Source organism: Mobula hypostoma, chromosome 6 (genome assembly GCF_963921235.1).
Source record: "Mobula hypostoma chromosome 6, sMobHyp1.1, whole genome shotgun sequence".
Taxonomy (NCBI): Eukaryota; Metazoa; Chordata; class Chondrichthyes; order Myliobatiformes; family Myliobatidae; genus Mobula; species Mobula hypostoma.
This window is the reverse complement of record NC_086102.1, coordinates 113,177,987-113,191,760: the sequence shown is the minus strand read 5'-3', so window position 1 is coordinate 113,191,760 and position 13,774 is coordinate 113,177,987. Positions and strand designations below refer to the sequence as shown.

General features: G+C 45.3%; 1 protein-coding gene across 1 annotated transcript in view; it reads right to left on the bottom strand.

The window, feature by feature from the left end:
* LOC134348314 (E3 ubiquitin-protein ligase MARCHF4-like) overlaps positions 1-13,477 on the bottom strand; it is a 30,736-nt gene extending 17,259 nt beyond the window's left edge. The window contains exons 1-2 of the mRNA XM_063051491.1: positions 13,091-13,477; positions 5,188-5,343 (exon numbers count right to left, since the gene is read on the bottom strand). Coding sequence (XP_062907561.1) covers positions 5,188-5,343; positions 13,091-13,477 — 543 coding nt within the window. The remainder of the gene's footprint in view (positions 1-5,187; positions 5,344-13,090) is intronic.
* Between the last annotated feature and the right edge of the window lie 297 nt (positions 13,478-13,774).

The following is a 13,774-nucleotide window of genomic DNA, read 5'->3' as shown; positions in this document are numbered from 1 at the left end:
GAAGGGCCGAATGGCCTACTCCTGCACCTATTTTCTATGTTTCTATGTTTCTTTCAGTTCCTCACTAACAACCTGGTTATCTTATTCATCAGGACCAGTCCCACTCTGGATTAGCGCTGAACATCTCAACAGAAGAGTTCCTTTCCATCTGTCCCGGGATTGCAAGTCACTGTGACTCTCTCAACACAAGAGGTTCTGCAGATGCAGGAAATCCATCCCAACACACACACAATGCTGGAGGAATTCCACAAGTCAGGCAGCATCACTGGGATGATTTTGGGCTAAGACCCTTCATCAGGTCTTGCACCGTAACTCTCTGGTCGCTTCAATTCTTTTTTCAGGTGACAATCCCAGTATTTTTGTAGCTGAATCTCATCACTCAAACAGACAGACAGTAAAAGCTCCATGAAACAATAGATGGCAGGTTGATCATATGGATCAGAGCCAGGCTGATTACCCAAAGCTCAGAGGAGAAGTGAAAATGCAAACAAGAGAACAGAGAACATAACACTGGCAACAAAACATAATGGGGAATGCAGACTTGTAAACAGGAAAAGGATTCTGAAAGGAGAGATGGGGCCAATCAGAGACAAAAAGCAGACAGATTCACTGAGGCAGAAGTGCTGGTGAGGTTCCAAATAAATTGATTACTTTACTAAGGAAGAAAATACTGTTGTAGTCTAATGAAAAAAAAAGATTAAGTTGAGACTCTGAATGGGATAAACATTAACAAAGAGGGGTCCAGGAAAGGTTAGCTGTACATTAATCTGCTGTCTGGGTGAGATGCATCATTGACCACTATATCTGAAGAGGCAAGGTTCTTTCTGAGGATTGGAGACTTGCAAATGTTATACCCTCATTTATAATTTAGGACAATCAGTTAGCTTCAGTGGTGGGGAAAGTCTGAAAAGCAGTAACCAAGGCAGAGTTAGCAGTATCTTGGTTAAGTGCCATTACTCATCGAGGAAAATGTCACAACAGGAGAGATTGGAGAGCTCATCTACTGAGACTATATGGGTGGGACTGAGGAATAAGAAAGCACTGACCACATGTAAAGGATTATATTCTAGACCACCCAACGGTCCTCAGGATTTAGAGGAGCAAATCTATAGAGAGATTGCAGACTGTTGCAAGCACTGTAAGGTTGTGATAATAGCTGATTTAACCTTCTAAATATTGACTGGGACTTCCATGCTGTAAAAGGACTAGGTAGGGTCGAGTTTGTTAAATGTGTCCAGGAAAATTCCCTTAATCAGTACATAGAGGTCCCAACTAGAGAGAGTGTGATACTCAATCTCCCATAAGGGAATGAGACAGAAATTTGTGATGGGGAACACTTTGCATCTCGTGATCATAATGCCATTAGTTTCAAGATAATTGTGGAAAAGGGTGGGTCTGGTCCTCAGGATGAGACTCTAAATCGGAGAAAGGCCAATTTTGATGGTATCAGAAAGGATCTGGCAAGCGAAGATTGGGACAGGTTGTTTTCAGGCAAAGGGATACTTGGAAAGTGGGAAGACTTCAAAAGTGATATATTGTGAGTACAGAGTTTGTATATTTCCGTTAGAATAAAAAGCAAGGATAACAGATTTAGGAAACCTTGGTTTTCGAGAGATATTGAGGCCCTTGTTAAGGAGGAGGAGGAGCATACAGGAAAGTTGTTAATAAGATCGAAGAGTACAGAGAAAATTTGCAAGGATGTTGCTGGGACTTGAGGACCTGAGTTATAGGGATAGGTTCAATAGATTAGGACATTATGCCCTGGAGCATAGGAGAATGAGCAGAGATTTGATAGAGATATATAAAATTATTAAGGGTAAATGCAAACAGGCTTTTTCCACTGTATTTCAGTGGGACTAGAACTAGACGTCATACATTAAGGGTGAAAGGTGATCTGAGGGTGGTGAGAATGTGGAACGAGCTGCTAGTGGAAGAGGTGGATGTGGGTTCGATGCCACATTTAAGAGAAGTGTAGATGGGAGGTGTATGAAGGTCAGTGGGCTGGGTGTATTTTAGGGACAGATGCTTCCAGTCCACCATCAGATTTCTGAACGGTGAATGCAAAATGAACCAACACATAAAACAACTTCAGTACTTTTGCCCTCATTTGGCACGACTTGTTTAATTCAATTCAGTATATGTATATAATGGGTTTCAATGAAATCCCTCGCCCCATTCTTCTAAAATCCAGTGAGTACAAGGCCAGAGCAATCAAACACTTACCATGTGTTAACCCCTTCATTTCCACACTCTTTCCCACGAACCTGCTATGTGGACCCTCTCCAATGCCGGTACATCTTTTCTTAGATAAGGAGCCCAAAACTGCTCACAATACTCCAAGGGCCATCTGACCAATGCCTTATAAAGCCTCAACATTATATCTCTGCTTTTAAATTCTAGTCCTCTGGAAATATTCAAAACAGGGTTCAAAGGTTCATTTATTATCAAAGTATACAATTCCAAAACTCTTCTCCAGATAACCACAAAACCAAGAAAGAAAAGAACGACAGCATGACCATCAATCCACAATTCCCTCTTCCCACACAGAAAAATGAGAAAGATCAGCTGAAAAAAACACAGTATAGTATAGTCCAAGTCCATATCCAAAAAGTAGAAAACCTGGGACATTGTCCAGCACAGCGGCAGCCTCTCCCCTTTCTGGCAACGGACCGATCCCACCAGTGATCAAAAGGCAGTCTCCCCTCTCCAGCAGCAGAGTGATCCCATCGGCCATCAAAAGGCAGTCTGCCCTCTCCTGTAGCAGAGTGATCCCATCGGCCATCAAAAGGCAGTCTCTCCTCTCTGACAGCAGAGCAATCCCCCAGTGATCAAAAGGCAGGCAGTTGGTGGTGACCTTCCACATTGGCCTCGATGTTTCAATCTTCCTTGTGATTTTAATCAGCGAACAATGGAAGCTTCAATTGGCGAAATGGAGTCAAACATCGGCTCACACCCGGTCCTGCAACCTACTCATCATGAGGTTCGTGCACACTGCCTCTGCCTCCCGGAATCCTCTCGGAGACTGCAGAGCGCTAAAACACCCAAACGATCTCCAAACTGCAAATCAGAAGCTCCAACAGTTCCAGAATCACATTTATGATGAAAAACAAACGTAAAAGACATTAAAAAAGTAAAATATATGGTTTCATGATCTATCCAGATAGATGTCGACCAAAACAGTGTTGTACACAGGTGCCATCTTGGACCGAAAATAAATACTACCACCAGCTCAACCTGCAAGTTAACCTTTAGGGGATCTTGTATGAGGACTCCCAAGTCTCTCTGCATCTCTGAATTTTGACTTTTTTCCTTGTTTAAAAAACAGTGAATGCCTTTATTTGTTCTACCAAAGTACATGACCGTACACTTCCCTACACTACATTCCATCTACCACTTCTTTGCCCATTCTCCTAATCTGTTCAAGTCATTCTGCAGACCTTTTGCTTCCTCAAGACTACGTGCCCCTTCACCTATCTTTGATTTGTCCGCAAACTTGGCCACAAAGCAAGTGCCTCTCTAAGTGCTTCTTAAATGCCCCTAATGTATCTGCCTCTAACACCACCCCTGGCAGGGTGTTCCACACGCCCACCATTCCCTCTAAAAACTTACCTCTGATGTCCCCCCCCACACTTTCCTCCAATTAGTACCATTCATAGTAGCCATTTCTGCCCTGGGGAGACACTCTGGCAATCCACTCTATCTTTGCCCTCTTAACATCTGATACACCTCTATCAAGTCATCACTCATCCTCTTTCACTCCAAAGAGAAAATCTCTAGCTCATTCAATCTGTCCTCATAAGGCACGCTCTCTAATCCTGGTAAACTGCTCTGTACCCTCTCTAAAGCCTCCACATGTTTCCTATAATGAAGTGACCCTAAGTGAACATGCACAACACGCTGGACGAACTCAGCAGGTCAGGGAACATCCGTGGAAAAGATCGGTTGACGTTTCAGGCCGGAACCCTTCGTCAGGACTGTAGAGGGAAGGGGCAGAGGCCCTATAAAGAAGGTGGGGGGAGGGTGGGAAGGAGAAGGCTGGTAGGTTCCAGGTGAAAAACCAGTCAGGGGAAAGATAAAGGGGTGGGGGAGGGGAATCAGGGAGGGGATAGGCAGGAAAGGTGAAGAAGGAATAGGGGAAAACACAATGGGTAGTAGAAGGAGGCGGAACCATGAGGGAGGTGATAGGCAGCTGGGGGAGGGGGCAGAGTGAAATAGGGATAGAGGAAGGGACGGGGAGGGAATTACCGGAAGTAGGAGAATTCTATGTTCATACCAAGGGGCTGGAGACTACCTAGACGGTATATGAGGTGTTGCTCCTCCAACCTGAGCTTAGCCTCATCATGGCAGTAGAAGAGGCCATGTATGGACATATCTGAATGGGAGTGGGATATTCTCAGGTTGGAGGAGCAACACCTCATATACCATCTAGGTAGTCTCCAGCCCCTTGGTATGAACCAGCTGCCTACCACCTCCCTCATGGTTCCGCCTCCTTCTACTACACATTGTGTTTTCCCCTATTCCTTCTTCACCTTTCCCGCCTATCACCTCCCTGCCTCCTCTGCCCCACCCCTTTATCTTTCCCCTTACTGGTTTTTCATCTGGAACCTACCAGCCTTCTCCTTCCCACCCTCCCCCCACCTTCTTTATAGGGCCTCTGCCCCTTCCCTCTACAGTCCTGACGAAGGATTCCGGCCCAAAACATTGACCGATCTTTTCCACGGATGGTGCCCAACCTGCTGAGTTCCTCCAGCGTGTTGTGAGTGTTGCTTTGACCCCAGCATCTGCAGATTATTTTGTGTCCTAACTGAACACAATGCTCCAAGTGTGGACTAACTCGAGTTTTATAGAGTATAACATTATCTCACATCTTCTGATTTTTTTTTGGCCAGTAACCTGCACTAAGGGACAAGTCACAGTGGCCAATTAACCCTTTATGGGATGTGGGAAGAAATTCGAGCACGCGGACGAAACCCACTTGGTCACAGAAAGGTCAAGACAGCACCAGAGGTCAGAATCGAAGCAGGTCTCTGGAGACGCGAGGTGGCAGCACTATCCACTGCCCCATTATATGTGGTCATCCCGCCTTTTAAAGGGGCACCCAGAGTTCCCTGTGCTCATCTGAGAATGTTAGGGATTTTGTGAAAAAGGGGGAAAATAAAAGCAAATTATAATGAAGATGTCTGTTACCTGGAGAGGGTTCTTGGCACTGATGGCGATGACGTGGTATTTATAGTAACATAACTCACAACTCCAGGATCCCCTCTCACTTATCCATTTTATTAGGCACGGTTGGTGGGTACAACGCACAGAACCAGCACAGCGACACGGGCTCAGCAGGTCCCCCTATAGAGCAAGACACATAATGGTGGTGAAACCAGAGGACAGCAATGGAGTGCATGACAATATAACCAGCTTAACAGAGGCACAACACCCTTTCATCACTGCAGAGTTTACTCCCCACTCCCGTTCACTTCGATTTCACCAGCAGCTCTTCATTTGGTAAAATGCTCTCTCAATGCTGAGGACATTGACTCAAATCTTAGAACATAGGACAATGAACACTACAGCTCAGTACAGGCCCTTTGGATAATGATGTTGTGCCAACCTACCCTAAGATCAGTCAAACCCTTCCCTCCCACATAGTCCTCCATTTTCCTATAATCCATCTGCCTATCTCAGAGTCTGTTAATGCCCCCAATGTATCTGCCCTACCACCACTGCCAGAAGGGCATTCCATGCACCGACCACTCTCTGTGTAAAAAAACTTAACTCCGACATCCTCCCTACACTTTCCTCCAATCACCTTAAAATTATGTTTCCTCATATTAGCCATTTCTACCCTGGGAAAAGTCTCCAGCTGTCCACTCAATCTATGCCTCATCAAGTTGCCTCTCATCCTCCTTCACTGCAAAGAGAAAAGCTTTAGCTCACTCAACCTATCCTTCAGACATGCTCTCTAATCCAGGCAGCATCCTATCCTCCACAGCCTCTCTAAAGCTTCCATGTCCTTCCTGTAATACTTGCCTCTGTAAAATAGCTCTTCTATTAACAATTTGTGCAAGTCATCACTGACCTCGAGGGATCCATCTCACAGTCCTGGTAAAGTGATGGGTAAGTAGGTCACTGTTAACTGGCCTTTGACAGTAATGTTAATGTCACCTTCCTTCACTTTGCTGACAATTAAATGAAGTCTAATGGGGTAAAAATGGGTCTGGTTGATCGCAATGTGTTTCTCCCATCATCACAACCTATAGTTCACATCACAAGCAGAGACAATGGGCTAACTGGATAGTCCAGATTGTGGATCTTGGGTAGGAGATAGAAGTGAGCAGTGTGGGTTAAGGGAACTATGAGCTTGGTGGCAGTGGGTGGGAGTTCTCCATAGTTGATGAGGTCAGTGATGGCATAGGAGACAGTTTTCTGATGGTCCAGAGTGGGGTCAGCTTCAAGGGACAGGTATGATGAGGTGTCTGAGAGTTGCCACCTGGCCTTAGCAAGGTAGAGGTCAGTCAATAGACAGTAGGTGCAGGATCAGGCCATTTGGCCCTTCAAGCCAGCACCACCATTCACTGTGATCATGGCTGATCATCCACAATCAGTACCCCGTTCCTGCCTTCTCCCCATATCCCTTGACTCCACTATCATTAAGAGCTCTATCTAAAACCCAGAGTTATACAGTGACAGACCTGCCCCCACCCCTACCTCCACTACCCCCCCCCAGGGTGTACGCTCACTCAGTCTGCCACACTACAACAGCAAAATCTTTGTCTGCGGGTTGGATGGTGAGGTTGGGATTGGTACAGAGAGAGTGGATGGCAGTGCATTCAGAGGGAGTAAAGTTCGAGGAGGAGAGAGGAGTACTGAAGTTGAGACGATTGATTTCTTGTTGATAATTTGAAATGAAAAGATCCAGAACAGGCAGAGCACCGGAGCGATGTGTCCAAGAAGAGGAGTAAGGCTGGAGACAGGAGAAGGGGTCGCCAGGGTGGTGTGTGCAGTTCTTGCCAAAGAAGTGGGCTCAGAGATGGAGGTGATGGAAGAAGAACTCGGTGTCATGTCGGGTGCAGAACTCTCTGAAACCCGGGCGGGGCGGGGGGCAACAGAAGAAGAGTTTGGTGTTGTGGCAGTACATACATAGAAAAGGTTTAGAGGGATACAGGACATCCCTCTAAGGAGAAGAGGACAGAAATCCTCCACAAGGTGTCTGTCTGAACTAATCTCAATTTCCTGCATTATTTATTTATTTTTATTTAGAGAGATAGTGTGGAACAGGCCCTTCCAGTCCAACGAGCCACACTGCCCAGAAACCCACCTGTTTAACCCTCACCTAACCACAGGACAATTTACAAGGATTAATTAACTTACAAACCAGTACGTCTTTGGATTGTGGGAGGAAACCCACACATTGACAGGGAAGGAACTCCTTACAGACGGCGCTGGAATTGAACTCTGAACCCCAATGCCCCGAGCTGTAACAGTGTCGTGCTACTGTCATTAGTCAGACTCTTCCAAAACCCTTCAATCTTCATTTGTAGCATCTTCAGGATTCCTTGTCCAAATTGCTTTGGGTTTTGTTCAATCCTTTTGATCAATGCATTTTTGCTTGATTTTCTTTTTCTTCTTGTCACCCTTTTTCTTTTTATCTTCTTCATCTGATCCTTCAATTTAATTCAATCTTCGATGCGGTGGTGTGCTGGGGCAATGGCATCAACATGGGTGATGTCAACAGGCTCAATAAACTGATTAGAAAGGCTGGCTCTGTTATCAGAGTCAAAGTGGACACACTGGAGGACCCTCCGGAAAATCTTGACAATTCTGGACAATGTTTCTCACCCTCTGCACACTACCTTGGCTGAACAGGAGCACTTTTAGTATAGACTAAGACAACTGTGCTACTCTGAAGAGCACTGTATGAGGTCATTCTTAACCTCGGTCATTCGGCTCTATAATGAGTCAACCAACAGCCGGGGAAATGATGACCCCCTCCTGTTAGAGTGTAAATAACCTCTATTTACCAGAGCTCTGTTTAAACTCTGTTTACCACGCCCAGTTATCAGGCAGTACTGTGCAATATTACCATCACTTCTTATCTGGATGGTGGGAATGTGCACCCATTACTGTATAACATTATGGTAATTCTTGACCACTATCTTTTCAGTGTGAACATGGAAATCTTGTAAATATTGTAATCTTTGACTTGTAAATCTTTTACATCTCTAAGGTAACTTATTTCTTTATTCTTTATTACTTCTCTTCTAATAGTTGTATATCTGTGCACTTGTAATGCTACTGTGACACTGTAATTTCCTTTGGCATCAATAAAGTATCTATCTATCTATCCAACGTTCTCAATTTTTGGTTTGTCCTTCTGAGGCATCATCCTCTTTCTTCTCTTCTTTCTCTTTTCCTACATCCTTATTAATACAGGCATTTGCCTCATATCCCTCTAAACCATTTCTATGCAGTACTTGCTGAATGCCTTTTACATATTGTAACTACACTCGTCTCTACAGCTCGTTCCACACATCCTCTACCCTCTCGGTGAAAAGCTGCCCCTCAGGACCCCATTAAGTCTTTACTGTCATCGTAAAGCTACGTCCTTGAGTTTTAGACTTGGGATAAAGACTGTGACCATCTACCTCATCTACTCCCCTCATAATTTTATATACCCCTATGAAGTCATGCCTCACCCTCCTATACTCCAGGGAAAGAACTCCCAGATTGTCCAGCCTCTCCTTATAGCTCAATCATAGACCATCAGACCATAAATCTTAGGTGCAGAATTAGGCCATTCTGCCCATTGAGTCTGGTCTGCCATTCCATAATGGCTGATGAATTATCTCTCTCAACCCCATTCTGCCTTCTCCCTGTAACCTTTGACACCCTCACTGATCAAGAACACGTCAACCTATGTCCTTGGGCTTATTTTCACTGGAGCAAAGGAGACTCAAAATCAAAGTTCAAAGTAAATTTATTACCAAAGTACCTCCATGTTACCATATACAAACCTGAGATTCACTTTCTTGTGGGCATTCACAGTAAATACAAAGAAACACAATAGAATCCATGAAAAACCACACACAAGATGGACAGACAAGCAATGCTCAAAAGACAACAAACTATGCAAATGCAAAAGATAACAAATAATAAATAAATAAGCAATAAATACCGACAATATGAGATGAAAAGTCCTTGACAGTGAGCCCATAAGTTGTTGGAACTGTTCAATGATGGGGCAAGTGAAGTTGAGTCAAGTTATCCTTTTTGGTTCTGGAAACTGATGGTTGAGGTGTAATAACTGATCCTGAACCTGGTCATATGGGTCCTGAGGCTCCTGAGGGCAGTGTAGAGAAGAGAACCTGGTCCAGATCATGGGGTCCATGATGACGGAGGCTGCTTTGCTACGACAGCACTCCTTGTATATCTGCTCAGAGGTGGGGCAGGCTTTACCCAGAATGGACTAGGCTACAGGAATATTGAGAGCAAAAGAGTAACCTAATAGATGCACAAAACATCATGTGGGGCATTGATAAGATGAGCTGACACAGGGTAGGGGGATCTAACCCTATGTTCTTGGGCTTATCTTCCCTGGAGCAAAGGAGAGTCAAAATCAAAGTTCAAAGTAAATTTATTATCAAAGTACATATATGTCACCATATACTACTCCGAGATTCATTTTCTAGAGGGTGAGGGATGTGTGATAAAGGTATATAAAACTATTAAAATGATTAGGGTAAATGGTCACAACCTTTGTTTTAGCATGGTAAGGGCATTAAGACAAAATGGCATAAGTTTAAGATAAGGAAACAATTTTCAAGTGGATTTCAGGAGAACATGTTTTGCATGGAGGGGCACTGCCAGAGGGGGTGGGGGAAATCAGGTACAGTCACAACCTTGAAGAGAAGTTTAGACAGGCGCTTTAAGCAAGGAGTAGAAGGATAGGGCAGTAATGTAGACAAATAGGATTACATATAGATGGCAGCACGGTGTACCCCTTTACAGTGCCAGCAATCAGGGGTTCAATGCCAGCCCCTCGCTGTGAGGAGTTTGTATGTTCTTCACATGAATGTGTGGTCTCCAACCACTTTCCAAAGATGCACAGGTTAGGAAGTTGTGGTTAGCTCTGATGACACCAGAAGCATGGCAACACTGGCAGGCTGTCCCCAGCACATCCTCCGACTGTGTTGGTCGTTGAACATAAACAATACACTTCACTGTATGTTTCAACGTGGCAAGTAAAGCTAATCTTTACTTGGTTGTCAACAACACATTGGCAGAAGGTCCTAGTTCTTTGCTGCAGAACTCTATGAAGACAAAGATGGTCTGGTCACTTGGGCATTTCTCCTAACCCGGTCAAGATGGAACTAGCTGAGCCGACAACCCTCTGATGCCTCTTGTGATCTTGTGCATTGGAGGCTCCATATCAGGCTGCCATGCAACCAGACAGAGTGCTCTCCAAGGTCCATGTGTAACATACCAAATGCCACCTTTGGTGACGTGTGCTTGCAACACTGTGTCCCCGACAGAGTGATCAGCAGCACTGGGGCTCCACAGGGGACTGTCTTGTCTCCCTTTCTCTTCACCATTTACACCTCCGACTTCAACTACTGTACAGTCTTGTCATCTTCAGAAGTTTTCGGATGACTCTGCCATAGTTGGATGTATCAGCAAAGGAGATGAGGGTGAGTACAGGGCTACTGTAGGAAACTTTGTCACATAGTGTGAGCAAAATTATCTGCAGCTTAATGTGAAAAAGACTAAGGAGCAGGTGGTAGACCTGAGGAGAGCTAAAGTACCGGTGACCCCTGTTTCTATCCAGGGAGTCAGTGTGGACATGGTGGAGGATTACAAATACCTGGGGATACGAATTGACAATAAACTGGACTGGTCAAAGAACACCGAGGCTGTCTGCAAGAAGGGTCAGAGCCGTCTCTATTTCCTGAGGAGACTGAGGTCCTTTAACATCTGCCGGACATGCTGAGGATGTTCTATGAGTCTGTGGTGGCCAGTGCGATCATGTTTGCTGTTGTGTGCTGGGGCAGCAGACACCAACAGACTCAAAAAACTCATTCATAAGGCCAGTGATGTTGTCGGGATGGAACTGGACTCTCTGATGGTGGTGTCTGAAAAGAGGATGCTGTCCAAGTTGCATGCCATCTTGGACAATGTCTCCCATCCACTACATAATGTACTGGGTGGGCACAAGAGTACATTCAGCCAGAGACTCATTCCACGGAGATGCAACACAGAGCGTCATAGGAAGTCATTCCTGCCTGTGGCCATCAAACTTTACAACTCCTCCCTTGGAGGGTCAGACACCCTGAGCCAATAGGCTGGTCCTGGACTTATTTCCTTACATAATTTACATATTACTATTTAACTATTTATGGTTTTATTACTATTTATTATTTATGGTGCAACTGTAATGAAAACCAATTTCCCCTGGGATCAATAAAGTATGACTATGACTATCACTATACCAAATCTCCTCAAACTTGTAACATAGAGCTGCCAGCTGACTTGTTTGTGATGCAAACAATCTGTTGGGCCAGGATAGGTCCCTTGAGATATTGACACCTAAGAACTTGAAGCCACCTGCCCTTTCCACCATTGACCCTAATGAGGGCTACTGTGTGTTCTCCTGATTTCCCCTTTGTGGGGAGAAGACACATGATCGGGGTTGAGAAAAAAAAATCAGCCATGATAGAATGGTGGAACATATTCAATGGGTTGAATGGGCCAATTCTACCTCTATCTGATCTAAAGCACCCCCTCCTTCCAATTGACTCCTGGAGCCCCTGCCACACAACGATTTGCCAGATTCTCCAATTCCATCATTCACCAGTGGGTGGCACTGTATTTAACCTACAGATATTTTCCAAACTGATGTTTATACTATGAAATGCAATGCCCTTTCTGTTACATTTTCAAAAAAAAACTCCACCAACTTACTCAAATAATAATCATCCTCAACAATTCTGTGCTGGCTCCCCTTTGTTGTTTCACACTGTTTAAATTTCCCATCGTCTCTGAATCCTGTTTCTACAATTCCATGCTTTTAACTTCTTTCCCAGCTCTTGATACTTTCCCAGAAACCTTCTTGAGTAAACACAAGAGATTCTGCAGATGCTGAAAATCCAGAGCAACACACACAAAATGCTGGAGGGGAATAAACAACCTACATTTTAAGCCATAATAAAGGGTCTCGGCTCAAAAAGTTGACCTGTTGAGCTCCTCCGGCATTTTGTGTGTGTTGCCTATCTTCAAAGTAGGCCAATCGCTTAACATTAAAGGGATAGGGAGTTATTAGGAGAAACTGGGAACAGGATATTGAAATGGATGATCAGCCTTGATGGTGTTTAGAGGTGGGACCCAAAGGGTCTGCTGGTCCATATCCACCCTCATCTTCTACAGGTCACTGTGCCTCCCAGCTGTTTCGTGTTTGAGATAGTTTTGTTTTGGGAAAAGGATGTTGACTGTACCTGGTTATTAATGATTGTCTAGGACCATAGGGCACAGCATCAGATTAGAGGGATGTCCATTTAGAGCAGAGATGAGAAATTTCCTTAGCCAGAGGGCAGTGAATCTTGTGGAATTCATTGCCACAGACAACTATGGAGGCCAAGTCATTGGGTACATTTAAAGCAGAGGTTGATAGGTTCTTGCAGAATCTGGGTGTCAAAAATTACAGGGAGAAGTCAGGAGAATGGGGTTAAGATGGATAATAAATCAGCCATGATAGAATGGGCTGAATGGCCTAATTCTGCTCCCAAGTCTTAAGTTGCAAACATTTGTTTCTGGTGTCTGTGGACATGGTTTGATCTGTCTCTCACCATGAGTATCAGCTCTACCTAGAGCTGACCGATATCTTTTCAATGGGAAATGTGCAATGTACCTTAGACACTGACGATGTCCTCCTGAACTACTTACGAGAAATGCTTAGAAGTAAACGATATCAACAAATCAAACTTAATTATCATTTCCACGCCTTTTCAGCCACGGGTGTGAACACTTCCTCGGTGGATAATGTATGGGAAGCTGAAGCGACGTGGATTGTTGTTCAAAGGTGGGAAGGGTAGTTACCACTCACCTGCTCCGGGCCTTGGAAACAGATCCGACACTGGGGGGACCTGCAGCCGCTGGCGATGCTACTGCTCAGGGATACCCTGTCTTCGCCTTTCCTTCGGAAATACCCCTCTTCCGCAGAACTCGCCAAAGCAGTGGCCTGATCGTAGCTGCTGGAATCCTGCTCCTGACAGCGATCCTCGGCCGGTGCCGAGCCGCCTGGCCGCCACTTGGTCTCTTTAACAGCCGGCGCGATAGTGTTGTTGGTGGGCGGGAGTCCATGGGTGATCGGGTGTGAGATTTGGTCGTAGTTCATCGCAGGAGGCGGAGGGGCAGGTCGCCTGAACGGCAAAACCTTCAAGTCGCTAAACAACATGTGGCAGCGGCACTTCAGCCGGAGTTGGCGCAACATCTGTGTGGTGTGACCCAACAATGAATAACGGAAGAAGCCCTGACCCGGGCTCCCGGGACAGTCGGATCCAAGCCAGGACCCTGTGACAACCAGATCTAGATCTGGATCCAACCAGGATCTCGGGATAACCGGGTCCAACCTGGAACGCGAGAACGGGCGGGTCCGACCCGGAAACGTCCTGACCCAGATTGGTCCAAGTCCGAGCCCGTGATGCAGATCGATCCAAGCCGGAGTCCCTCCGACAGAGCGGTCGCACAGGGGGGATCCCAATGCAGACTTGTGTTAGACCCGGGTGGT